Source organism: Equus quagga, chromosome 17 (genome assembly GCF_021613505.1).
Source record: "Equus quagga isolate Etosha38 chromosome 17, UCLA_HA_Equagga_1.0, whole genome shotgun sequence".
Classification (NCBI taxonomy): Eukaryota; Metazoa; Chordata; class Mammalia; order Perissodactyla; family Equidae; genus Equus; species Equus quagga.
In genome coordinates, this window is record NC_060283.1 from 7,739,508 (window position 1) to 7,763,689 (window position 24,182).

The 24,182-nt window shown below is 60.2% G+C and overlaps 5 protein-coding genes across 6 annotated transcripts; 1 reads left to right on the forward strand and 4 right to left on the reverse strand.

Annotated features, from left to right (window-relative positions):
* Positions 1-802: 802 nt before the first annotated feature.
* Positions 803-3,724, reverse strand: PRDX5 (peroxiredoxin 5). The gene is made up of 6 exons (XM_046643897.1): positions 3,508-3,724; positions 2,113-2,247; positions 1,491-1,622; positions 1,379-1,417; positions 1,165-1,226; positions 803-1,058 (listed from the first exon to the last, which is right to left on the reverse strand). The coding sequence occupies exons 1-6, from the start codon at positions 3,682-3,684 to the stop codon at positions 953-955; spliced, it is 651 nt and encodes a 216-aa protein (XP_046499853.1). The 5' UTR covers positions 3,685-3,724; the 3' UTR covers positions 803-952.
* Positions 3,017-5,226, forward strand: TRMT112 (tRNA methyltransferase activator subunit 11-2). 2 transcript variants are annotated; one of them, XM_046643898.1, is made up of 5 exons: positions 3,017-3,084; positions 4,285-4,450; positions 4,538-4,639; positions 4,772-4,861; positions 4,949-5,226. In XM_046643898.1, exons 1-5 carry the CDS (start codon positions 3,032-3,034, stop codon positions 5,054-5,056), a joined length of 519 nt encoding a protein of 172 aa, XP_046499854.1. In that variant the 5' UTR covers positions 3,017-3,031; the 3' UTR covers positions 5,057-5,226. The 2 variants fall into 2 exon arrangements, with proteins under 2 accessions (XP_046499854.1, XP_046499856.1); XM_046643900.1 differs by lacking the exon at positions 3,017-3,084 and having other exon boundaries at positions 3,965-4,450.
* On the reverse strand, positions 5,177-13,675 carry ESRRA (estrogen related receptor alpha). Its single transcript, XM_046643896.1, has 7 exons — positions 13,423-13,675; positions 11,606-11,942; positions 7,864-7,980; positions 7,583-7,711; positions 7,001-7,168; positions 6,629-6,898; positions 5,177-6,212 (listed from the first exon to the last, which is right to left on the reverse strand). Exons 1-7 carry the CDS (start codon positions 13,660-13,662, stop codon positions 5,953-5,955), a joined length of 1,521 nt encoding a protein of 506 aa, XP_046499852.1. The 5' UTR covers positions 13,663-13,675; the 3' UTR covers positions 5,177-5,952.
* A 467-nt stretch (positions 13,676-14,142) lies between these two features.
* Positions 14,143-17,303, reverse strand: CATSPERZ (catsper channel auxiliary subunit zeta). Its single transcript, XM_046644104.1, has 5 exons — positions 17,283-17,303; positions 16,697-17,048; positions 15,777-15,856; positions 15,492-15,558; positions 14,143-14,595 (listed from the first exon to the last, which is right to left on the reverse strand). Exons 1-5 carry the CDS (start codon positions 17,301-17,303, stop codon positions 14,486-14,488), a joined length of 630 nt encoding a protein of 209 aa, XP_046500060.1. The 3' UTR covers positions 14,143-14,485.
* Positions 17,304-18,016: 713 nt separating this feature from the next.
* On the reverse strand, positions 18,017-23,398 carry KCNK4 (potassium two pore domain channel subfamily K member 4). The gene is made up of 6 exons (XM_046644105.1): positions 23,180-23,398; positions 20,167-20,290; positions 19,879-20,039; positions 19,542-19,728; positions 18,948-19,087; positions 18,017-18,403 (listed from the first exon to the last, which is right to left on the reverse strand). Exons 1-6 carry the CDS (start codon positions 23,366-23,368, stop codon positions 18,017-18,019), a joined length of 1,188 nt encoding a protein of 395 aa, XP_046500061.1. The 5' UTR covers positions 23,369-23,398.
* Positions 23,399-24,182: the final 784 nt, after the last annotated feature.

Consider the following 24,182-nt stretch of genomic DNA (forward strand, 5'->3'; position numbering starts at 1 on the left):
GATGTGACGGCTGTAACAGTTCATACCCCACATGGTCATTGAGTTTTACTCCACCCCAGTGTCTGCCCCTCTTAGGCTGGGAGCTCCTAAACACAGGAGGGGCCTAATAATCGCTGCCTGCTGCCCAGCACATGGCTTCCCAGGGACAAAAGGCAGAGGCCCGAGAGCAGGGCCTGCAGATGGCGATGACCCCCAGCCCCAAACCCCGCCGAGCCTCCCCGACCCCAGCTCCCCACTCTACACCCACCACTGGTCAGGCCTCATGGGCAACTTCTCCCTTCACAGATCCTCTCCCAGGGAGCCCTCCTGGACTGAACCAGCACTGCTCCAGATGGATCCCTTTCTGCCAGCTGGTCCCAAGGTGCCGGGGGCCCTTCTTGGGGTATGGGTGCTCCCAGGAGGTGTTCAGCAGAGTCTGAAAGAATGGTGGGGCTGGGGTTCGGCCCAGGTGGGGTGCTGGTTAGAGCCAAAGTTCCTACCCTGGGGTTATGGTCTAAATGAGCTCAGCCAGCACCCCGAGATCAAACGCAAAAGGTCATGGGAGCGAGCTAAGTTCATGTCTGCCTAGGAACTTTCTGGACACGCTCCCTCTGCCCGGACTGCTCCGTGCCTTGCTCTTCGGACCACTGGCCCTTTCTCAGCTTGCACAGCGATGCTTCGCAACACTGCCTTCAAGGGCCCTCCCTGCCTGCCTCCTGTGTTAATCCAGGGTCCCCCGTCCGGCCCCCTTCAGCCCCTGCCCACCCCTCTCCCGGCTGTGACTGTGATGAGACCTGGCCCTCAGCGAATCAGCGACTCAAAATTAAGGAGACAGACACGAACCAAAAGTGTTTATTGCAGAAATCTGGCCAAGGTTTCAGCCAGGTGGCCCCACATGAGGCGGGCTGGGCCTCTGCCCAGAACTGGGCGGGGGAAACAGGAAAACGCAAAGGAGGACGTCCGGGCCCGGATCTCAGAGCTGGGAGATGATGTTGGGGGCGAGGCTGCAGGTGAGGCCGGTGCCGTCCGGTTCCACGTTCAGGGACTTCACTATGCCATCCTCTATCACCATGGAGAACCTGCCAGAAAGAGGAGGGGCCCAGTTGCAACAGCCTGGGCCTGGAGGCTGGGAATGGAGACAGGGGCTGGGCAGGGGAACCCCACGGAGGACCCTCCCACTTTTACCTCTTGAGCCGTCGGTTCCCAAAGAGGGACACCAAGGAATCATCTAGTAACAAATCTGTCTCCTAAGAAGAGAGGCCAAGACAGGGGTCAGGAAGCTCAGAACAGGCCAAGCCCCCCAGGTGCTCCCCACCTTGGGCACGTCCCTCTAAGGCCCCGAGTCCAAGGCCTGGCACAGGGACTGCGCTGGAGGCGGGGGGGCTGGGGGTGCACTCACCTTTCCAAAGGCCCCAGTGGGGTCAGCCAGGAGCCGAACCTAAAGGCAAAGTAAAGGTCACGAGAAAGATCTCCTGCGTGGTCCCCAACCCCCTGCAGGACCCACTCCTCACCTTGCCTTTCGTGTTGTGGGCTCGTCCCCACTCTTCAGTCACAAAGACATCGTTAACAGTCAGACACGCCACCACCTCGACCCCTTTGGCCTTCAGGGCCGCAGCCTGCTCTACAAACCCTGGCAGGTGGGTCTGGGGAGGGGAAACAAAGGGTCAGCAAAGCCACAGCCTACCCTTTATCTCCAGGCCGTCCCCACTTCCCTGCTTCAACACCTTTGATCAGACCATGAGAACTATGTAAGCCACAGTCCCTTTTTGCCTTGGCCACTAGGAAGCTCAGATCCAAACTTAAGCAGTCTATGGTCAAGACCATGAACTTCCCAGGGGGGAACCATGTCTTATTGGTTCGAGTCCCAAGTACCTTCCATTTGCACCTGTCAGCCAGCCAGGTCAATATGAGGTGTTGGATTTCATTGCAAAACCCTCTTCACCCATATTCCTGGTTTCTGCTACCATTTCACAACCTCCACTTATGTTCTAAAGGCTCTGATAAGCTTTTCATCTGTCATATCACCTACATACTTTTGTTGCAAACGGCCTCATGAATATGGGGAAGATTTATGAACAATCCAAACATGTACGCAAGATCCCAACTGCCGAGCCCAGAAGTGCAGGGCCTCACCTTGGAACAGCCGGGGGTAAAGGCCCCCGGGACTCCAAACAGCACCCCCTTCTTGCCCTTGAACAGCTCCGCCAGGTTGACCTTGTTCGCAGGGTCCCCTTCAAACACCACCACTGACGGAATGGCGTCTCCCACCTAGAGGGAATGGTTCCGAGGTCAGGAGTCAAGGAGTGGGGAGGGAAGGGCAGCACAAGAGCCAGGGCACCAGAGGGCCTGGCGGCTGTGCCTGGTGGAGCCGGAGTTGACGCCCAGCAGGAAAGCTCAACCCTGTCAGAGTTTCCAGAGCCCCTCCCTGTCGCCCTCCCTTCTCCCACCACCGCCTGGTTACCCCACATCCTCCAGGTTTCAAGGTGGCCCTATTCCTCTTAAGGGCCCATGGGTGACAACAGAAAAAGGGAGAGAAAGCCTCCCAAGGTGTCGCAAGAGGTTGAGTAAGCAGGCTGAGTTGTGGGAAAGGAGTGAGATAGACGGGCAGGGGGAGGAGGGGCAGGGGCTGTATTTGGCGGTGAGGACAAGGTCCTCACAACAGGGAGGGAGAGGACCCAAGTGTCAGTGTCCCACCCTCGAAAAGAGGAAAAAGGAGGGCAGCAGAAAGTGGGAGAGTCGGGGGGGATGCAGGTCCCCACATCCAGAGGGTATGGAACAAAAGACGGACTCTCCCGGGGGGCAGGATCAGGCCACCTGGGAGTGCGTGAGGGCTTTGCAGGCCCGGAGGAGGTAGACCAGGCGACAGAAGTTCAGGCATGGGAGGAGAGTCGCCGAGAAACTGTGGCAGCAGTAGGATGAAGCAGAAGGAAGAGGGGGGTCTCAGAAGAGTGTGGGAGGGGAAGGGGTTTGTTCCAAGGAGCTGGGGATGGTTCCAGAAGATGAGAGGGGTGAAGACTCAGCAGACGGTGGGAGTTGGCCACGGGTGCTGTGGATGGGCAGACAGAACGGGGACTCTAAGAGACAACACTTGTTTCAGAAGACGCGGTGAGAGTGACGCTCCAAAACTTGACAAGAGCATGGGGGGACGGATGGATGGGTACTGAAAACGGACCCTGGGGCCAAAAGGGGGGGAGGCCAGGGAACTCAATGGTCTGAAAATAACGGAGAGCCGTCACAGGGTGTCGCAGAGTGGCTGTGGAATGGAGACGAGGGGAAGGCTCAGGAGCCTCGCGGACTGGCCCAGCAGATGGGGCAGAAGACCCCTAAAATCGGCAAGAACGAGGGGGCGGCCACGGGGTCTTGTTGAAGAGATGAGGGGGACAGACAGCGGGAGGAGCCCGTGGGGTGGCGGGGCGGAGACCGGAGGGCAGGAAAGAGGGTGACTCTCCCCCAGGCAAACGGGACGGAGGGTGGCCTTGGGTCGATGGGCGGGGGGCGGGGTACAGGCCTGGCCGGGCCAGCGGTCACCTTGATTGGGGCCATGGCTGCGAAGGCGCTTCTGAAACCGCGGGTCGCGCCAAGCGTCCACTCCCCGCCTCCTTCCAGGCACCCTCCTGCTCTCGCCGCTGCGGCACACTGGACGGCGGCCGCCCGCGCCACCGCTGAACCGGTTGGGCGGCCCAGGAGGCACAGCCGCGACAGCATCACGCCGCCCGGGGCCACAGCCGCCCCGCCCCTCGGCCGCTCAGGAGGCGGGCCTGGCGCGAGGGGCCGCGGCAGGACTCTCCGGAGGCGGGGCCCCTCCACTGCGCAGGCGTGCGCGCGGGGGCGGGGCTTCCGGGACGCGGGGCTCATTTGCATTAGGGGCTGGACCACTGGCGCGCCGGCGAAGGGGCGGGGCTTTCGGCATCCGAGCAGCTTATTTGCATGCGAGGTTGGGGTGCCGCTGTTTGATGGGCCTGATTTACGGATTGGGGCAGTGTTTCCGTTTCTTAACCGAAAGGGAGGAGCAGGAGACGGCGGTGTCAGGCGCCTGTGTAGGCGTTAATAAAACATGTTTATTTGGCGTTCAACGAAGGCCCCTGCATGGCAGCTCTTTTACATATAATTTGCATTGTACATCATTGGCAGCCAGTGGAGGTTCGGCTCAGCCCAAAGCACCAGGCCTGCGCCGCAGTCACCTCCTGCCGCGATGCCTCCAGCGGCAGGGCCCGATCCAACCAGGCCTTTCAAATACCTTGCCTTCGCCGAGCGCGAGAAGTTCCAGCAACTTCGCCCCTTCCGCTTCGCCCGGCCGTCCAATAGGCTACGGAGGGGAGCGGCTCCGGAAGTGATGCAGACGGAATCCCGGCCTCCTTCCGGTTCCGGCCTGGCGAGAGCGCTCTGGGGCAACATGAAGCTGCTCACCCACAACCTGCTGAGCTCGCACGTGCGGGGGGTGGGGCCCCGTGGCTTCCCCCTGCGCCTCCAGGTAGGAGCCGGGCGGTCTCGCCCCCCTCCGGGGCGGGGTAGGGGAATCGGGTCCGGCCCTGCCTCACTGATGCCCTTCGCTCCGCAGGCCACCGAGGTCCGCGTCAGCCCGGTGGAGTTCAACCCCGACTTCGTGGCGCGGATGATCCCCAAGGTGGAATGGGCGGCGCTTCTGGAGGCGGCGGACACCGTGAGGAGCCTCCCCCGCCCGTGCGCGCCCTGGGGGGTGGTCTCCCCGCCGCCCCTTGCACCAGGCAGGGCGGCCTGGCCTCTGGGCGAGGGTCGGGGATGCCCAGGGACGACTTAGCCCTGTTGCCCACAGTTGCATCTGGCCGAGGTGCCCAGAGAGCCAATTCAGGGCTATGAGCGTGATGAGGAGTTTCTGAGGAAGATGCACCACGTGCTGCTGGAGGTGAGAACCGGCCCATCGCCGGCCTCCCCGGCCACACCCCCATGCCCGGAGGCTGCCAGGACTTAGCTCTGTCCCCCTTCCCCGCAGGTGGACGTGTTGGAGGGCACCCTGCAATGCCCGGAGTCTGGACGTGTGTTCCCCATCAGCCGCGGCATCCCCAACATGCTGCTGAGCGATGAGGAGACCGAGACTTAATCGTGCCGGACGCCAGCTTTTCATTCTGTGACCATGTGTCCTTGTTTTATGTATATCTCGTTCGCTAATTCCATCGTGTGTATTCCCAACCCTTGACCCAGTGACACGCCAGACACACAGTGTTCTTGAGCTCGATATATTTTTTTCTCATTAAAGGTTCAAAACCAAAAGCGGTTTCTCTTTGCAGCAAATATACATTAAAATAGAGTCTCTGTACAGCAAGGGCTCTGGGCCCCGGCTTGCCCCATGTCCCTGCACCTCCCTGGCCAAACCCAAAAATAAATATAGTGTTATTGCTCTGCAGGGCATAGAGGCGGTGCACTCCCTACCCCCGGAGGAGGCTGGGTGGGAGCTGATGGGGGGCCCTGGCCAGCCCAGGGGTCCAGGGGCTGGAGCCTGCTTGGAGTTATTGCTTCAAGGGGGGGCAGTAATGCCCAATGCAAATGATGAGGACAGGAGCGAAGGGGGCAGGGGCCTTTGCTCTCCAAATCCCCCTCTGCTCTGGAGAGGAGGTTGGGTTAAGCAGCAGCAAAAGCATCACCCACTGGGAGCCTGTGGCCTCCACTCCCTTCCCTCCCTAAGATCAGGCTTCTGCCCCCCCTGCTCATCCCCTGCAGCCCCCTATGGCTTCCGCAAGGCCCCCTACACTCTGGGGGCACGTTATGGCTTGCAAGGGGCAGCACTGTGCCCAGGGCATGGGCGCACACGTTCCCAGCTTCTAACACCCCCTAGGAGGGGGGAGGGGAGGACGTAGGGCCTGCTCCCAGGGGCTGATGGTATTGCCCTGGCCCTGCCAGCAGGCTGTGGCACTGCCCAGACCCCAGCTCTGCCCCCTTGGGGCTGACCCTCTGCTGGGCGGGTCCTGCCAGCACCCCCACCCGTGCCCACCCCTTGCCTCAGTCCATCATGGCCTCGAGCATCTCCAAGAACAGCTTGTGCATGGGCACCTTGCCCTCCAGCTTCACCCCATAGAAATGGGCCAGCACTTTGCCCGCTGTCTGGCGAAGGAGCGGTAGTGTGAGCAGCAGCCTGCCTGCCCGCCGCCGCTCAGCACCCCCTCCGGGGCCCGCCCGGCCCGCCTCATACTCCAGCAGGGCCTCGTGCAGAGCTTCCCGCAGCTGCTCCACAGCCTCAGCATCTTCAATGTGTACAGAGTCTACAAAGAAAGCAGAGAGCTGTTGACACGGGCAGTCTCCACAAAGGACAGAGCCCCCAGCTGCTCAGGCAGCACTGCATGGGGCCTTAAGGAAGAACCAGACCCAGATTGTTCATTGGCTAATGGAAGCCCCCACTCACTGCCCCTGCTCATGAGCCAGGGTCCACCTTTTCTCCTTCAACTACGGCCACCTCTTGTCCTCCCCCCCCCCCCCCTAAATTGTTGGCCTTTCCACGTAAGTGTGGCGCAAGGGCTCAAAATCCCTGCCCTTGGCTTGCTTTGTGACTTTTAGCAAGTCACTGTTCCTCCCTATGCCTCAGTTTTCCTTGCCTGCAAACTGGGACTGTGCCACCATCACAGAGTTAAAGACCAGAAAGCCTTATGGAGAGACCTGTCAGAGACTGCCACAGGCTCACCTGAATTGGCAAGGGCCAGGGCCTTCAGCAGGACGTACTCCTCACGCTCCAGCCGCAGGGCCTGCAGCCGCCGCACCAGCTGCAGCAGGGCGGCCCCCAGTTCCCCCAGGCCAGCTGCTCGCGCCCCCTCTTCGTCCAGGACCAGGTCCTCAGCAAAGGCCAGCTCATCCTGCAGTGGCAGTGAGCGCTGGGCCACGCCCAACACCAGTACCTCCATCCACACGCTCTGCAGGACTGACATCTGGTCGGATAGTGACAGTGACGAGAAGCCTGGAGGGCAGTGGGGAGGAGACCTGGCTGAGCAAGTGGGCCAGAGCCAGGCACGGCCTGGCTTACCCAGGAAGCCCCTCGTCACCTGGGCCAGCCCTTTACCTGGGATGCTCTTAGCCCAGCTGATGGTGACCACGATCTCTCGGTCAAAGAGGTCACAGAGGGTAGCCACGGCTGGGAGCTGTCCATCAGGGCCCGCTGGGTCGGGCATGGCATACAGCTTCTCAGGCTCAACCACCAGCAGGTGGGACACCAGTGCGTTCACTGGGGCTGCAGTGACAGTTGGAAGAAGCCCTTGAACTCATCACCTTGCAGGCCCTTCGAGGTTCAAGCATCTTCCCAGAGCCAGGCTCCCGGTGGCCCTCCTCAAGAGCCACTGGCCAGCCAGGCTCAGCCCCCTCTCCAGGAAGGGCTCGCGCTATCTCCCAGGGAGAGCACTGATGCACACAGGTGCTGAGTGTTAGAAAACCCTGCCGTGTTCCCAGCTGTACTACTCAGGGGGCTGATGCACAAAGAGGTCCTTTCGTAAATACTTCTTGGGGGAAGTGAATAGATAAAGGGGACATTTGGGTCTCAGTGTCCAAGATAACTACTTTCCTGGGTGAATGATGCCACACAGGCCTCCCGCGTCCTAGCCCCCCCCCCCCCCCCCCCCCCCGCTCCAGGGACTCACGACGCTCTCACCTGTCTTCCGAGGGCCTCCAGCTACTGCCAGGGGTCCAGCAGGGAAGGGGCCAGGGAAGGGCAGCGGGTCCACCTCTGGCCGCCGCTTGTACTTCTGTCGCCCACCCCGGACACGGTCCAGACGTACCCCTGGAATTGTAGGACAGGACCGTGTCCATGGGCTGCGGGTGGCTGCAGAACCCTCCTGCCCAGTCCATTCCACCGGGACTTCCCTGGCCTTGGCCCCCGGCCCCATGCGCCCAGCTCCCCCAGCCCTGGCCCAGGCCCTGCCCAGTGCTCACCCTCCTTGAGCATGCCCACCCGCAGGCACTTGGTGAAGCGACAGGCCTGGCAGGCCTTGCGTCTCCGCTTGGTGATCTCGCACTCATTGGAGGCCGGACAGCTGTACTCGATGCTCCCTGCCAGGAAGAGGCAGGGCTCCAGTGGCCGCCTCCCAGGGCCCAGAGGGGGCCCAGCAGACAGGAGAGCCCTGCCTCGCCCCGGGCAAGCACCGGTCTGGGGAGAGCAGGAGCGCCATGAGTGTACAGGGAAGCCCGGGGCTACGAGGGGCATGGCCGCTGGGCTGGGGGCCCCTGGCTGGGGAAGGGAAGCACCGGGGCCACGGGAGTCAGGCGGCATCACTGCCCCAAGCCTCTTGTCAGGCCACGTCTCCGGGCTCTGCTGCCCTCATCTGCTCTCATCAAGGGCTACAGTGGCCTCTACGTTGCTACACCCAGTGGTCAATTCTTGTCCTCGTCTCCCTTGGCCTAGAGAAGCATCTAACACTGTTGATCATGTCCGACTCCTAGAGACACTGAAAGCACTTTTCTTCTTTCATTTCTAGGACACACTCCTGATTTCCCTCCCAGCTCACTGGCCACTTTGTGGTGTCTGTGCACCTCTCCACACTCCTCCCAATGGGGGACCCGGGGCTGCCCTCGGACCTCATCTCCACGGACTCCCTCCTGGCTGAGTTAGCATCCTGGCTGATATTACCCAGTCACGGGCTTTCAAATTTCTCTCTCTAGCCTAGACATGCCCGAGCTCTAGATTCACATCCTCTGCCTCCTCGACAACTCGCAGGTCTGGAAGCATCGCAAACTTAACACATCCTGATGGAGCCCCCCATCGACCCTCCAAACCTGCAACTCCATCTGTCTCAAGCAGAAATCTAGGAGGCATCTTCCATTCCTCTCCCCCCTCAATCCACCTCATCAGCAAATCCTAGTGGGCTTCACTCCCAGCAGCTCCAGAAGCCGATCCCTTCTGTCCTTGGCAACTGCTTCCACCCTGAACGCAAGTCACTGTCACTTCATCTCCTGCTCTGCCCCTGCTCTCAACACAGCCGCCAGGGAACCCTATTCAACCGAAGTCAGAGGCTGGCCCGGTGGCGCAGCGGTTAAGTTCACACGTTCTGCTTCAGTGGCGCGGGATTCACCAGTTCAGATCCTGGGTGTAGACATGGCACTGCATGGCAAGCCATGCTGTGGCAGGCGTCCCACATATAAAGTAGAGGAAGATGGGCACGGATGTTAGCTCAGAGCCAATCTTCCTCAGCAAAAAGAGGAGGGTTGGCAGCAGTTAGCTCAGGGCTAATCTTACTCAAAAAAAAACAACAAAAAACACCGAAGTCAGATTCTGTCCCTCCTCTGCTCAAAACCCTCTGGTGACTTCCCCTCTCAAAGTAAAAGCCCAAGGGAGGCCTGTGAGGCCTACGCCCTGCTCTACGCCCCCTTTCTGACCTCACCCCCCCGGTTGCCCTCTGCTCTGGCTCCATGGGCCTCCTCAGCATTCCTCCAACAGGCCCCTGCCTCAGGGCATGCTGCTGCCTTACCTCCTTCACATCTCTGGCCCTTGTCACCTCAGGGAGGCCTTCCCCGGCCACCCGGCAAGAATGCCAAATGCCCCTCCACAGACATTCCGGGCCACTTGCCCTGCTTCATAGTTTCTCATCAGCTCTTAGCACCATCTAATGTGCTACATATGTACTTACTTATCTCCTGTATTATCCGACTCCCACCCTAGTGTCAGCTCCACGAGGGCCAGCACTGTCCCCAGCACTATAACAGGGCCTGGCACATAGTGGGCGCTCATAATAACTGGCTGAAGGAGTGCGAGGTGGCCCTCCCAGCCTCACGGGCTACGGCAAGGGCTGAAGGACACAACCAGCCAACATGCCCTAAGCGCACATCCCTCCCAGCGTGCTTTCTCCTACACCCTACCCAGGCTTCAGAGCTCAGCTCGAGACACCTCCTCAGGGAAGCCCTCCGGCGCCCCAGAGCCTGCCAGGTTCCCTGGCACACACCCTGCTCCTCGCCTTCCACTTACCACAGCTGCCATGTAACAATCTTGTGCCATCCATTGTTTTTTCTCTTCTCTCTCTGCTAGAATGTATACTGCTTGAGGACAGGAGTGCTCCTGCCTTAGTCCCAGCTATGTCCCCATGCCTGGAACAGTGGCCAGGACAGCAAGGCACAAGTTTAGGAAGAGCAAGACCCTGCAGGCTGCCTGGGGCCCATCCTGACACTACCACTTACCAACTGTCTGACCTTGCCGAAGTCCCCTATGCCAGTGCTCAAACCCTCAGTTTTCCCATCTGTAAAACTGGGATGATAAAAAAGAGTACTTCTGGGGCCGGCCCAGTGGCGCAGCAGTTAAGTTCTCACATTCCGCTTCTCGGCAGCCCAGGGTTCGCCAGTTCGGATCCCGGGTGCGAACATGGCACCACTTGGCAAGCCATGCTGTGGTAGGCACCCCACATATAAAGTAGAGGAAGATGGGCATGGATGTTAGCTCAGGGCCAGTCTTCCTCAGCAAAAAGAGGAGGATTAGCAGTAGTTAGCTCAGGGCTAATCTTCCTCAAAAAAAAAAAAATACAGTACTTCTTTTCTTACAAAGGCGGGTTATCAGAATTTAAGGAGAAATCAAGGTAACATGTTTAGTGTGGTTCAAAGGACCTCAAAAAATGCTCACTATTTATGGCTAGTGCTTAACAAATATTTGTCAACTGAGTCAACAGAGAATGAAGGGTTCCAGGAGACACCTGGCCCCAGACCATTGGCTCACTGGTCTTCAGAGCCAGAAGGGAACACAGAGGGTTTAGACCAGCACGTCTCGGCCAAGTCAAAACTCGCTCGAATGTCACAATCGGCCGTGAGATATCCGTCCAAAGTTCAGTTATTAGTAGTAAGCAGAGGCGGCAGCCTGGCATTTTTAAGAGCTCAGCCCTGCACCTAAATTGACCCAAGTTCCAATCCTGGTTCTGCCATTTTCTACCTGTGAGATTTGAACAAAGTTTTAAAACCCTCTCTGGGCCTCAGTTACGATAGTGGTGCTGGCACCTTAGAGGGTGCGATGGGGGGTAACAGAGATCGTAAACGTAAGCGGCACAGTGCCTGGCTCTGTGTAAGCACTCAAGAAATGTTTTCAACAATTATACGTGTTGTAGCCCCAAAGTAACCAACGGTCTACACAGAAATACGAGTAACGGGTACATGCCAAGTAACGCTTATTCCACCACCATCTTGATCACGTGATATGCTTTCCTGAGTGAGAAAAATTCAGTGAGCACTATTAGCAGGAGGCCTGAGAGTCTTTTTAAAGGTTGGTGCTGAAATAGGATGAGGCCTCTCTCAGTTACCCATAAAAATCTGCCTCGTGCTGGTGCTGCTTTGGGGAAATCAACAAAAAGGGGGGCAAGTTCTATGCCGGTGAGAGGCCAGCAGCTGCCAGGAAAAGTTTAGGAGCAGGCAGAGGCTGCTTTGAATTCTTCAGAGCCACTGTGGAAGGGGCTGGGCCTCCAGTGCCCAGAGACCTAGGAGGCGTCTCTAACATCCTACATCCGATCCATCAACGCATCCCAGTGGCTTTACTTAACTTTGAAGAGAAAGGGCATTCCTGGGAGGCAGGAGAGCCTGGAAACTCCAGGCTGCCAAGACCCAGTGGCACCACGGCAGCCTGGGAGCCGACGCCACCCAGCAGTGCGCCAACTGGGTAGCGCCAGACCCAGAGGGCAAAGGGCACAGGAGTGGGGTGGGGGCTCACCCTGGATGGTCCTCTTGAAGAAGGCTTTGCAGGCCTCACAGGATGCCACACCATAGTGGTAGCCAGAGGCCACGTCCCCACAGACCAGGCAGAGGCGCTTGGGCAGGGAGCTGAGTACCAGCTTCCCACCACCCTGCTCGCCAGGCCCAGCGCCCTCCCCATCCTCCTCCTCCTTGTGGCCTGGGAGGCAGCGGGTGGGAGCTGGGCCAGAGGCCAGGGCCACGGGGGGCTCGGTCTCGGTCTCCGAGGAACCCTTTGGGCTGTCGGGGCTGGCTGGCTCTGCCTTGATGTAGAGAGGCTCAATGCCCACCACCTGGCTGGACATGGCGCTGGTCACCTGCGGGGAGAGACCTGTGAGGTCACAGGGAGGCACTGGGATGGGGGATGGAGAGACACCCTGCCACCCTGGTTGCCCAACCCTGGGCCTGGGGCCAGGCCTCCAGGCTCAGCAGGGGAGGGAAGGGGGACAGAGTCCAAGGAAGGGCTGCCCACGAAGAGGGCCCTCCCTAGCTGTTGCCATGGGAACAGAGTCTCCAGAGCCTCCAGGGCCAGTAACTGACAGCAGGTCTCCCTTTTGGGAACCTTGGGGAGGCCTGGAAACCCCCTACTCCCACCAGGGCCAGGGAGCAAGATAACCTTAGCCCCCAGGTGACCTTCATCCCCATCTGAAATGCCCAGCGGGGCAAGATACCTCTCCATTTTCTCCAGATGTTGGGGAACTCGGAGATCTCCCCCTCACCTGGGTATCCTCCAATCAAGAGCACAAACTGAGGCACACAAACCCAAGGGCAGTTGATGCACTCACATGTGTGTTCACACACTCCCACTCGCCTGGGTTCCCAGGTGCCTCATATGCACACACATGCTCACTCCTGGGCACTTTACTCTCACATGGCCTTTCCCACACCCCACTTCTCACCCATGCTCCCATGTGTCTTTGCACACTCCTCCCAAAGTGCACACCCGGTAAACAAAGTCACACTCAAGGCTCATAATCTCACACACACTCTCACTCACTCTTACATTCTTGCCATGCCCCCACACTCACACTCAGGCACAGACCCTCGTGGAAACACATTCAGAGCCTTTCACACCTGACACATCGCCCCCTCCTGCCCCAGCCCGCCCAATCCCAGGCACACAGGCGCGGCTCCACCTCCTTGCACCCCCCGCCAGCACATTCACTCTTACACTCCCGCTGCCGCAGAATCGTCCACCTCCGGGGCGCCCCGCCCCCCCAACCTGCGCACACCTACGGGAAGTTGTCTAAAGTTGCTGCGCCTCCCCTCCCCCGCCGCCCGCGGGGGACCTCTATCAGGTTATCAGGAAGTAAATGGGGAGCTCCAAGGAGAAGGAAGTTCTCCCCGGCCGGTTCGATGACCTTTGACCCACAGAGGAGGGTGGCCCAAGGCCCCTTGGAGCGCCCCCACGTGGTCCTCAAAGCCCCTTCCCCGCAGAGGACCCTCCCCATCTTCCGCCCCGGCCAGCCCCTGGGACTCCGGCATGCGCCAGGTGCCGGATTGAACCCTGCCCTGGGACTCGATCCGAGGCCCCAGCCTGACCCTGGCCAGGACCTGCAGCCCGAACCAGAGCCGGCCCCTGCCCCAGGCTGGCGCACTACGACCTGGACGCCGGAGCCCACCCGGACCCTGACGCCCTCTGGCTCTCGACAGGGTCCCGACCGTGACCCGGGGCGGTCCTAGAGCCGGACCCCGCCTGGAGGCCGCCCCCGCCCGCTTCCCCGCAGCGCTCGCACATGGCCCCCGCGCCCCGCCCGCCCACCCACCCCCCAGCGGCGCTCCCCTCCGCCCCCGGACCTGGGGCTCCGGCAGGGCGGGCGGGCAGGCATGGGGGCCGAGCGGCACGCAGCGCCGGGGTGAGCCGGGGGCCGCGGGCGGCCCCTCCTCCGCCGCCTCCTCGGGCCGCGCCGCCCCGCCGCGCCGCGTCCCCTCACTCGGCGGCGCCGCCGGCGGCTTGTAGGACACAAAAGGACATCGCGGCCGCTTCCTACTCTGCTTCCTCCAGCTGACAGCGGGGGCGGGGCCGGCCGTGCGCATGCAAAGCAGGGGGCGGGGCCCGGCGCCCTATGCTAATCCGACAAGTGGGGTGGGCAGCGCCTGCGTGCGCGGACGAGCCGGGGCGGAGCGGGCGAAGCCAGAGGGCCGGCCCCAACGAAGGTCCCGCCCCGCCGCCGCCGAGCCTCCGCGGCGCACTTGCGTACGCGCCGCCGGGGGGCGTGGCCAGAGGAGGCTCGGAGAGGCTCCGGGAGGGGGTGGGGCCAGGAGCGCTCTTACGTAACGAGGGGGCGGAGCGCGCTGTGCGCGAGAGGAGGGGGCGAGGTCGCTCAGTGGCCGCAGCTGCGGGACTGGAAGAAGATATGCATATGTAAATTAGGGGGCGGGACGAGCTGGGAGGCTAGGATATCTGCATATGCATGAGGGGCGGGGCCTAGGTTGCTCAAGCTTGAGGGGAGGCGCTGCCCCTTTCTCTTTCTCCCCTTCCCCCAAGAGAACATCATCGGGGCACTTGGACCGCAGACCCAGTATCCCTCCCCACAAAGCTGCTGAATCCGGGGTGGGAGAAGCAGACCTAAAACGTGCAAGAAGTCCTGGATTTCGAGTCCCGGGAAGGCGGAGCCGAAACGGCCCGGACGGAGAACGCTCAAGGTCACTGCGGTGACTGAGTGAAGGTCACGGGGAAAGGCGGGGCCGCGTGCGTCCGCCTCACGCGGGCAGCCACGCACTGACTCGCTGACCATGCACAGACTCTTTTATTTCTCTAGGGCCCAAATTCCACGTGGACAGGGTCGAGCTTGGGTCTGGGGACGGGACAGGGACCGGGGCCGGAGTCGGGCCGTCACTCGAGCCCGAGGCGGTGCTCTCAGTGCGCCGAGACGTGCAGCCTCTTGTTCTGGCGCCTCTTGAGCCCCTCGATGTGTCGCTGCAGCTGCTTGGTCAGGAAGTGGTCCCGGCCAATCCCCGACCGGTAGCCTGGAGGGCAGAGCTCCGTTCAGGGCAGGGAGCAGGGGCATGGCCTCCCCAGCAGCGGGTGCCTCATGTGTGATTCGAGGAACCGCGGGTGATTTGGGGTAGCAGGGGCGCTTGGGGAACTTTGAATCTCCAAAGTACTGAGCCCTGCCGGTTTTGTTTATTTCAAACGGTCAAGTCATAGATCTGTGCTCCAAACGGGGATGCAGAGCAGGATAGGGATGTTGAGGTGGAGAATGGATGAGGGCATGGTTAGAGAAGATGTTGCAGGCCTGAACCTTGCAGACACCTCCTGGACCGCCTACTCTAAGCCATTAGCCAGGTCCCCTCCCCCTTCATATCATAAGCAGGGCAAACCAAGGGAGGTTTACTCAAATAATCCACTGTCCAAAGGCTCGTCACAGCACCCAGGGAGGGGGCCAAGGCCACACAAAGGCCCAAAGGGCAGGTGGAGAAACAGCCTTAGAAAAGCCATATCAGCTAGAGAGGGGCTGCACTAAGGCTGGAGCTACACCCTTGATGGTCACCCCATGCTCTCCCCACTGGGTCTCCAACATTTTACTTTTTTTTGGTGGAGAAGATTAGCCCTGAGCTAACATCTGTGCCAGTCTTCCTGTATTTTGTGTGCGGGTCGCCACCACAGCCTGACTTGACAAGTTGTGCAGGTCCACACCTAGGATGTGAACCCTCAAACCCTGGGCCACTGAAGCGGAGCACGTGAACTTAGCCACTATGCCCCGGGCGGTCCCCTGACTTTTTACTTTTCGTGGGGCTCCTGGAAACTTTGTGGGTGGTAAGGGAATCTCACGAAGCTGACACAGCCCGAAACCCCACTCCCACAGACCCAAGCCCTGCACAGTCCCCCAGGGTCTGTAGCGGGAGCTGGGGGTAGGGCTCACTCCGGAAGGCTTTGGTGAGGATTTCCAGAGCTTCATTCTCCATGACTTCTATTAGGGGCAGTGGCAGCTGGAGAGGCAGCAAGAAGTTCAGATGTCCAAGGGACCCCAGCTGTGCTCCCAGCTGAAGTGCCTGCCCCACCTTCTCCCTCGAGCCCCAAGACCCCCAACCACCCTGCCTCCACCCTACAAATCACCTCCACCCCTTCACCCCTGCAACTCCCAGCTTGCCCATCCCCCACCCCACTGAAACCCCTAGTCTCCCCCCCCCCCCCCCGTGCCTCCAACCCTGTTGTGCTGCTCCATCCAGTAGGCTCGATGGTGTGCGTGCTTCACAATATTGAACGATGACACTGAGGAAGGCTTTTCTGGGAGAAGAGAGAAGAGAGATGGGTCATCAGCAGACTGCTGGGTCTTCCTAGGAGCAGAGGAGATAGGTAGGCATGGGGGAGGGGGGGGAGACCAGCTCCAGCTGCCACCTTAGTGGGAAACACAGGACAGTGGTTTACAACCCTGGGCTTTATTGTCCCACCCACCAAGGTTCCACACTGCCCCACTGTGGGAGGCTTAGGGACAGTGACAAACCTTCTGACCCTCAAGTTCTTCATCTATAAAATGGGGTCATCAGAATGGCCCCTTGTGGAGGTTGTGAAGTTCAAAGGTGATCGTGCAAGGGAAGCCCATGCCTGGTACACAGCAAGGACTCAATAAATGGCAGTTATTATATTGTTATCGGCTCCAGTTCCGTGACGAAGGGCGGGGGAGGGCGGGGGCGGGGCGGGGCGGGGGGTGGGGGAGCGGCGAGTTCAAAACTGTGCCCAGCACGAAGTACTTATAAATTGTAACCAATGGTTAAATGAATGAAGGACAAGCACCTCCTCAACCAGCTCAAATCCATAGACAAGGAATTAACTCCCTCCTCTCAACTCTCCCGGTGATTCCATTAAAAGCCCGGGTCCTAGCGCGCAGCCTTTTCCAGTTTTTTGGCGCGTCTCTCCAGACCACAGACCATTGTATGACGCCTTCCCGGTAGGGGGCGCTCCAAGAATGTCCGGTTGACTTAAAGTTTGCGAGATGAGCGCTGGTGATGAACCCCTCCCAGGGAATCCTGGAAAATCGGATCCTACAGCTGCCCCTCATTTTACAGCAACACTAATTGAGGCCCTGGCCAGGCCCCTGGGCTGAGGGCGCCCACAGCCCAGTGAGGCCACACTGACCGGTCCTGGACTCGTCGTCGTCCTCTACATGGCTTCCCACGGAGCTGTCGAGGCGCATCTCCAGCTCCAGCAAGGAGTGCTCATCCAGCTCCTCTTGCTTGAAGCTGTCCTTGTCCTTTCTGTCCTCCAACGCTTCCCAGCTGGCGTCCCAGTCGTGGCCGGCCGTCTGCTTGCGCCACCGGCGGGTCCTGCTGCTCACGCTGCTGCCCTCCGAGTCCTCGCAGACATCGGACAGCGCCACGTTCAGCTTCGGCTGCGACAGCGTGGCCGTGGTCCATAGATTCCGGATGTCCTGCTGGCTCGACTTGCCTGAGGCACGGTGGCCCGAAGACTTGTCCAAGGCCTGTGGGCCACATACAACAAGGGAAGCCGAGGGTCGCGGGGAGTTGGGAGGGGAGGAGGAGCAGGCTGGGGGCGGGGATCCTGAGCCCTGCCAGGGCCAGGACTCCGTGGGGCGTGGGGATTGTTGGGGGCTGCCCCGAGCCAAGGCTGAGCGGGAGGATAGCCAGGGGCCCAGGTTGGACCTAGGGTGAGTCTGGGGGCTGACAGGGTGAGGGGGCCCGCGAAGAGTTCTTACTTTCAAAGGCTTGTCCTCCATGGTTCTGCCCCAACGGACCCAGTCGCCAGAGGCCTCGGGGCGAGGAGGAGGGGGTCACGCTCCAGGAAGGGGGAGGGGCAGGGTCCCGCTCCGGAATGGCGATGGGTGTCTCGCGCAGGGAAAGTTCAAGCTACAGCCCCCCACACCAGATGCGGTTCTTTGCCCCACCCCACCCCCCAGCCCCCTAAGAGCTGTGCTGAGCTTGGAGATGCACAGCCCATCTTCGCAGATTCCCATGCCGGACCCTAGCCGGTGGCCTCCAGGCAGAGACGCCGGCCGGAGCACGGCCAAGAGGGCTACGCCTTGAACGACGTGGGTGCAGGAGCGGGGGCTCGGCGTGGGGGTCACGGGAGGCCTGACTCGCCCCAGAGGTGACCAGACGCTAGCACTCCCACACCCACGCGTCCCCCGGAGCCGGCACGCCCGCAGTGGTGCAGACTGTTTTCATTTATTGATGCAGGCTTTGAGGCACAGGCGTGAGGTGTGATGAGGGACGGGCCCAGCCAGGACAGCGAGACACAAAGCCTTGGGGGTCTGGAAATGGAGGAAGTGAGGAGAGGGCCGGGAGCAGGGGGAGGCGGCCGACAAGCAACCCGCAGCCTCCTCCCCAGGCTTCAGTCCGCTGAGAGGGCTCTTTGGTCAAACAAGCAGAGCATGCCAGGGAGAGAGCAAGAACGAAGCCCTTTGAGAGGCCCGGGCCTGGGGTCCTGCCCCTAGTCGGACACGCCTTTGTCCCGGGCGCGCCCGGGGCCCCGGGGCCGCGCAGGCTTCCTCGGGGGATTGGGGGGGCGGCGGCGACCCCGTGGCGCGCGGGGCAGCGCGCAGCCGCGCTCGCTCTGCGTGTCCGATGACTCGTCGATGAAGGCCAGGTTCTCGCTGGGGTAATCCAGCGCCGAGGCCGTGGGCGGGGAGGGCGGCTCGGCCTTCTCCGGGGGCGCGGGGGACAGGGGCCTGCCGGCGGGCTGCGCTGGGCACGGCAGTGGAGGCAGCGGTGGCCGCTCCTTCTCCGGCGGCGGTGGAGCGGCGGGCCCGGCTCGCTGGGTCACCCGCGCCGTCACGGTGCCGGTCCAGCTGGCGGCCTGCGCCGTGAGGCCACCCATCTGCGCGGGGAAGAAAGGCCGTCCTCGACCCGGGGTCTCCACTGCGTCTGCAACCCCGGAAGCCCGCCCCTTCGCCAATCAAGCATCGCCCCTCTTTTCCACCTGGTCCTACTGCCTCAGCCTGCCCGAGGAGGGACAGGCTCATCACCCAGCCTCATGCTCTCCCCTCCTCCATGGCCCCGAAGCGCCCTCTTCTTCAGGACCTTTTCAGGAAAGAGCCAGTTTTATTTCAGCTCTCCCTCCGGCGCCCCAGAGACCTTTACGCCTCCATCCAGCTCCTCAGACGGTCGCAACGAGCACGGCGACAAAATGGGCTTCCTGCATTTTTATTTGCTAAATCTGACAACCCTATCTGAGAGCAGAGATGGAGTCACCTGCAAACCTGAGTTTATCCCTTTCTCGCCCGCCCTGTGCACAGTGGGGCTCACTCAGTCCCTTCCTGGCGGAGCCCACACTCTGGAAGGGAGGCAGGCTGGTCAACCAGCTGCCAGGTACCGCGCGGCAGCACCACGGCCCAGGCCGGGTGACTACCGGGGGCGCCTACCTCTGCCCGGGTGCGCCGGGACACTACTCGCAGCCAGTTCCCAATGGTGGTGAGCACGGAGGCGAAGTATGCCAGGCCGAGCAGGATCCAGAACCACACCAGCGGCTGGTAGGCTGCTGAGTTCTGGTTGGGGCTGGCGCCTGGGGTACCACGGGGAGCACAGAAAGAAGCTGAGTGTGGGGCAGGCGGGGAGCCAGTGAGCCGCTAGTTGACTGCCCCCTTCCCAGATCATTGAGAGGATCCACCCTCCCCAGGGCAATGTGTGTGAAAGAGCCTGTAAAAGCATGCAAGAAGATGAGTGTGCATGACTTGAAGGTCATGCAAGATAAGAACATGCAAGTGGGGTTGCTCAAGTGCAAGAATGTGAGTGTACGTGAGCGGTGCACTTAATATATGTGGGAGCATGCATGAGGTGTTGCATCCGTGCAAAAATGTGAGGGTGCATTCCGTGAGTGGAGGTAGGGTTTGGAGCCATCCGACTGTGCGTGTAAGCGCACAGTTGCCATGTGGAATTTGGAGGGAGATGCAGGCGTGCTCAGCCCCTGGCAGGAATGAAGTGGGTAAGGAAGTGCAGCACGAGAAAGGTGGCCTCACCGGCCACATAGTCCCCGAAGCCCACGGTAGTGAGCGTCACTACGACAAAGTAGATGGCCTCCAGCTTGCTCCAGCCCTCCACGTAGCAGAACACAAAGGTGGGCGTGAGGACAAAGAGCAGGCAGCCGACCAGCAGGAAGAGCACCGCGGAGAGCACTCGCACCAGCTCTGGTGGCACATGCCACTTCTGCAGGGAGGGGCAGTAGGCAGGACAGAGGAGTCGCCAAAACCTCCACTCTCACCCCCACCCCCTCCTCCAGGAGCCTGAGCGCCAGGCTCCTGCGATTTCGGGCCGCGTTCACGTGCCAGCCCAACGTAAGGGCGAGGGGCAGCTCACCAGGAAGATGGCTTCGATGTGACCAATGCCGCGGCGCAGGGAGGAGCCCAGCCGGTCCCCGACCCCTGCCAGCAGGATCCCGAACAGCGGGATCCCCACCAGAGCATAAAAGATGCAGAAGATGCGCCCGGCATCCGTGCGCAGGGCCGCGTTGCCGTAGCCTGGGCAGAGGGGCCGTGCAGGAGGTCTAGGGGCAGCCTGACACCCCCCTCTTCCCGCTGTGCCTTCCCCCAGGAGACAGCCCCGCTGCCCCTCGACCCCCTCTGCATGCCCAGCCTCCTCCCCCACCGATGGTGGTGATGATGGTGCCTGAGAAGAAGAAAGCGCTGCCCAGGTCCCAGGCTGAGTGGTTGCTGTTACTGGTTGAGTTGGTGTCAGGGTTCGCACCCCCTCCCAGGGCATCAGCCACTTCCTGCAGGACAAGGCGCAGAAGGAGGAACCTCAGCCCTTCCCTCCTGTCCTGGCCACCTCCCGGCCCTCCAGTCTCCAGGGTGCTTCCCTTCCTACCCCTCCCATCTCTCCCCTTCCCTCTGGCCTCCCTGAAGGCAGTCCCTCAGAGCAGACCTTGCCGACTGGGTGGCCCACTTTTGTTTGACCTCCGCACTGTCTTAGAAACATTGGACTTCTCGGGGGCCCCCAAATTTCGCACAACAGAATTCCAGTTTTACAGTGGTCATGAGCACAGACTCTGGGTCCAAATTGCCCGGGTTCAAATCTGGGTGCTAGGTGACCTTGGGCAAGGTCCCTCCGTGCCTCAGCTTCATCTATCAAATGGGGCCCATGATCACAGCAGCGACCTCACAGAGCGGTTGGGAAGAAGTCAGTCTCTTACAGCATAGTCTGCAGTGCACGTTTGTTAGGTCGCTCCCCACCTAGCTCAGTGATTTCCAGCTTTCCACAGATCCCACCACTCCCACTGCCCCTGTGAAAGCTGTCTGAGTCCCTTGCCTTAGAAAATCTGGTGGAAGTCAGGGACCCTCCCTCCAGGAAGGTTCATACACCATCAATAAATTTTGCATCCAATTTTACCGAGGTTCATGGACACCTGAACCCCTGCCTGCCCCACTGAAGTCCAAGCCAAACCCTGTGTTATATAGTAGGTACTCAATAAAGATGATTAAATTAATGAGATGGCCATGCGCCTGCCTCTCTTGCCAGCCTGCAGGTCCCTTACGGGCAGAGTCTGTGTTTTGAGAGAGCCTGTCCACAGTGACAGAGGTGAGGGGATAAGGAGGAGGGGGTGCAGAGGGGCCCTTCCCCCAGGAGCACTGAGTGAAGGCACAAAGGTAGTGGGTGTGGTGGGAGCCATAAAGCGCCTCCCCTCTCTTTGACTGCAGCCCTCATTAGCAAGATTAATCTGCCTAGAATGACTGCTCAGAGCTTCCAGCCGTCTGCAGGACAGGCTCCAAACTCCCCAGCCCAGTGTTGAAGCCATTTTCCAATCTGGCCCCAACCTGGCTTTCTCCAGTCTTCTCTCCCGGGACTCCCATTTGGGAAGCCAAGTGACAGTGACCTCATCCCCAGATTCTCCGAGACGATCCCATTGCCTGTGATTTTTTTTAATAAAGCCAAAAAGTGAAATGTATGCTTAAAAGTGATTTTATTTTGCAACACTTTTCCAATAAATTCACTACTTAAGGGCAAAAAAAAATACTTTGTCATCCTGTGTGTTCTAATTTTTACTTCAAATGACTAGGCATCTGCGAAATCCGAATTCTGCACAACACTGAGCTTTCCAGCTTCCAGCTTTGCTCATGCTGCTCCTCTGCCTGCAAGCCTCTTGCAACCCAATCACACATCTTTAATTTCTACCCGTCTCACCTGCCTCATTTCAATCGCCAGCTCTTCTCAAAGGCCCCAGGCGTCTCCCCCCTTGCCCCCAGCACCTAGCCCCAGAGCCCAACCCCAAATAGATGTTTAACCAAGAAGGGAGTAAGGAAAGCTCTTTTTTTTTCCTGCTGCATCCTACAGTGATCTTTCTCTCCATTGATCTGTCCCCTCGCCTAAGATGTGACATCCTCCAAGGCAGAGCCTGCATCTGTTCCACCCTGATATCAACTTTCCTGCTTACCCTATGTTGGATAACACAGCACCTAGCACACAGTAGGGGCATAATTGCTGCAGGACCAACTGGGGAAGAGAAATAAAGCAGGTGTCACCCACCCTTCTAGCTTTCTATCCAAGAAAAAAGCAATTCCATTGTGAAGATAAAATAGGTCAGATTCCCTCCCTCCCTCTGCCCTGTGGTCTGGCCACACACACTCTCCTGCCCAGGCCTCTCTGAGACTTGCCTGGCATTCTGGAAGTGTCAGAGGCAAAGTCAAGTGGCCTGTGTCCTGACCCCACCCACCCTCATCTCTGCTCCGGGTCCTGCCCCCTTGGGAGTCTGCTGGGTCACCGAGACCTCCACAGTGATGGCTCCTCCCTCCAAAAGAACAGGCAGAAAAGAGGGGTACTCTTTAATAAAGTAATGAACGTTAATTTATTAAAGTTGAATCTTGTTTTTTTTAATGTGACGGTGACTCAGAAATCAGAGACAGCCACAGAGGGGCTTCCCTGAGAGTCCCCCAGAAGGCTGAAGCTTAGCACTTTCTTTAGTCACTGGACCAAAGCAGACCCCATCTTGCCCTCCCTCTAGCCTCCACATCATAAGCACGTGTTCTGGGGGGAAAGGTTGCTTAACCTGGCATCCATGGTGGCATGGACCGCCTTTAGGGAGTCTTGGAACTCTCTGGAATCATCTGTACATGTTTATATGCGCACTTTTCCTTGCCGGTAGGGGAGTGTTCACAGTGTTCTTGGGCTTCTCTAAGGCATCTGTGACTTCAAAGAAGTATAGGAAGCAGTGTAGGGTTGCCAGATTCAGCAACTAAAAATATTTCATGGGACATATTTATATTTAAAAAGTATTGGTTGTTCTGCTGAAATTCACATTTCACTGGGTGTCCTGGATTTCATCTGGCAATCCTAAGCCCGCGAGTTAGATCTGCGAAAATGTAACACATTTCATGTGCTACAGCGATTTATTCATTTCCTCCATCAGGCGTTCCTTTATGGAACGATCATCACACGCGGAAGGAGACGGGCCAGGAGGACAGGCCGAAGCCAGGCACAGCAAGGAAATAAATGGCCCCATGGCCGCCATATTGAAAACAGAGGCCTGGATCCCAGCGTCTGCCCTGCAGCCTGCCCTCAGGGGTGCCGATCTGGAAGCAGCACCCCAGCACACGGCCCCACCGGCACGCACCTAGTGCCAGGGGGTCATGCGTGACGGCAAAGGGGCTCTGGCCCACCCACGCACCTTGATGAAGAGCCCCAGGTCCGGGTCGCTCACACAGGGATGGGCTCTCAGGAACTTCTCTCGGACCTCCCCCAGCTCCCTCTGAGCCTGCTGCTCGTGGGGCTGCTCCAGGGCCTGGAACACCAGGGCACCGGACACCAAGTACAGCAGGACCAGCGCCAGCAGGGCCAGTAGTGTGGTGCTGCGCATGGCGCGCCCAGGAGCCCGGCCAGTTCCACTGCCCGCCTGGGGAGGCCGGGCAGGGGGCTCCTGGGGAGCTGCGGTCACTGCGGGCAGAACCAGGGATGCTGTGATCAGTCACCTGGCCTGACACCCCTACACCCTCTTTCTCCAACCCCTACACACCCAAAGGTCCTTGGAGCCCCCAGCCCTGCCGCCCACAGACGTCTTCTTCTCACATCCCTCCGGTTGGACACTTGGTACTAGGTCACACCCAGTGCCCCCCACCCCACCTTTGTCCTCCCCCTTACCTCCACTGCCCGGCCCTCAGCCCCTGTGCAGGGACTCCAGGGTGTGAGAAGAGAAGAGGGCACCAGGAAGGGAAGGAAGGAGAGTGGAAGGGAGAGAGACTGAGCCTGCTGAGGGAGAGGCAGGGCGAGCAAGGAGAAGCCGGGGCCTGGAGGGGGCGTGGGGAACCAGCCTTCCAGGAGGAGGCAGAGGGGGCGCGGAGACGCGCGAAGGGAAAGCGGGCAGAGAGGCCGGACCCGGACCGCGCCGGGTGAGGATGGGGATGGCGGGTCCGGCTCGTCCGCGGCGGCTGCGGCAGCATCTTCGCGGCTTCTCCCTCCCCTCCTGCTCTCCCCGATCCGCTGCTAGCCCCGTTGGGCCGGGTGGGGACCCTCCATGGTCCCCCAGCTCCCCGCTGGGCTTTCGAGGAACCCAGGGGCGGTCCCGGTCGCTGCGCAGGGGCGAGGCAGGGCGGGGGGAAGGGAGGGTGCTGGGTTCTGAGAAGGAGCAGGGCGGGGGCGACAAAGGCTGGACCAGTGCAGCATCCCCCGGGACA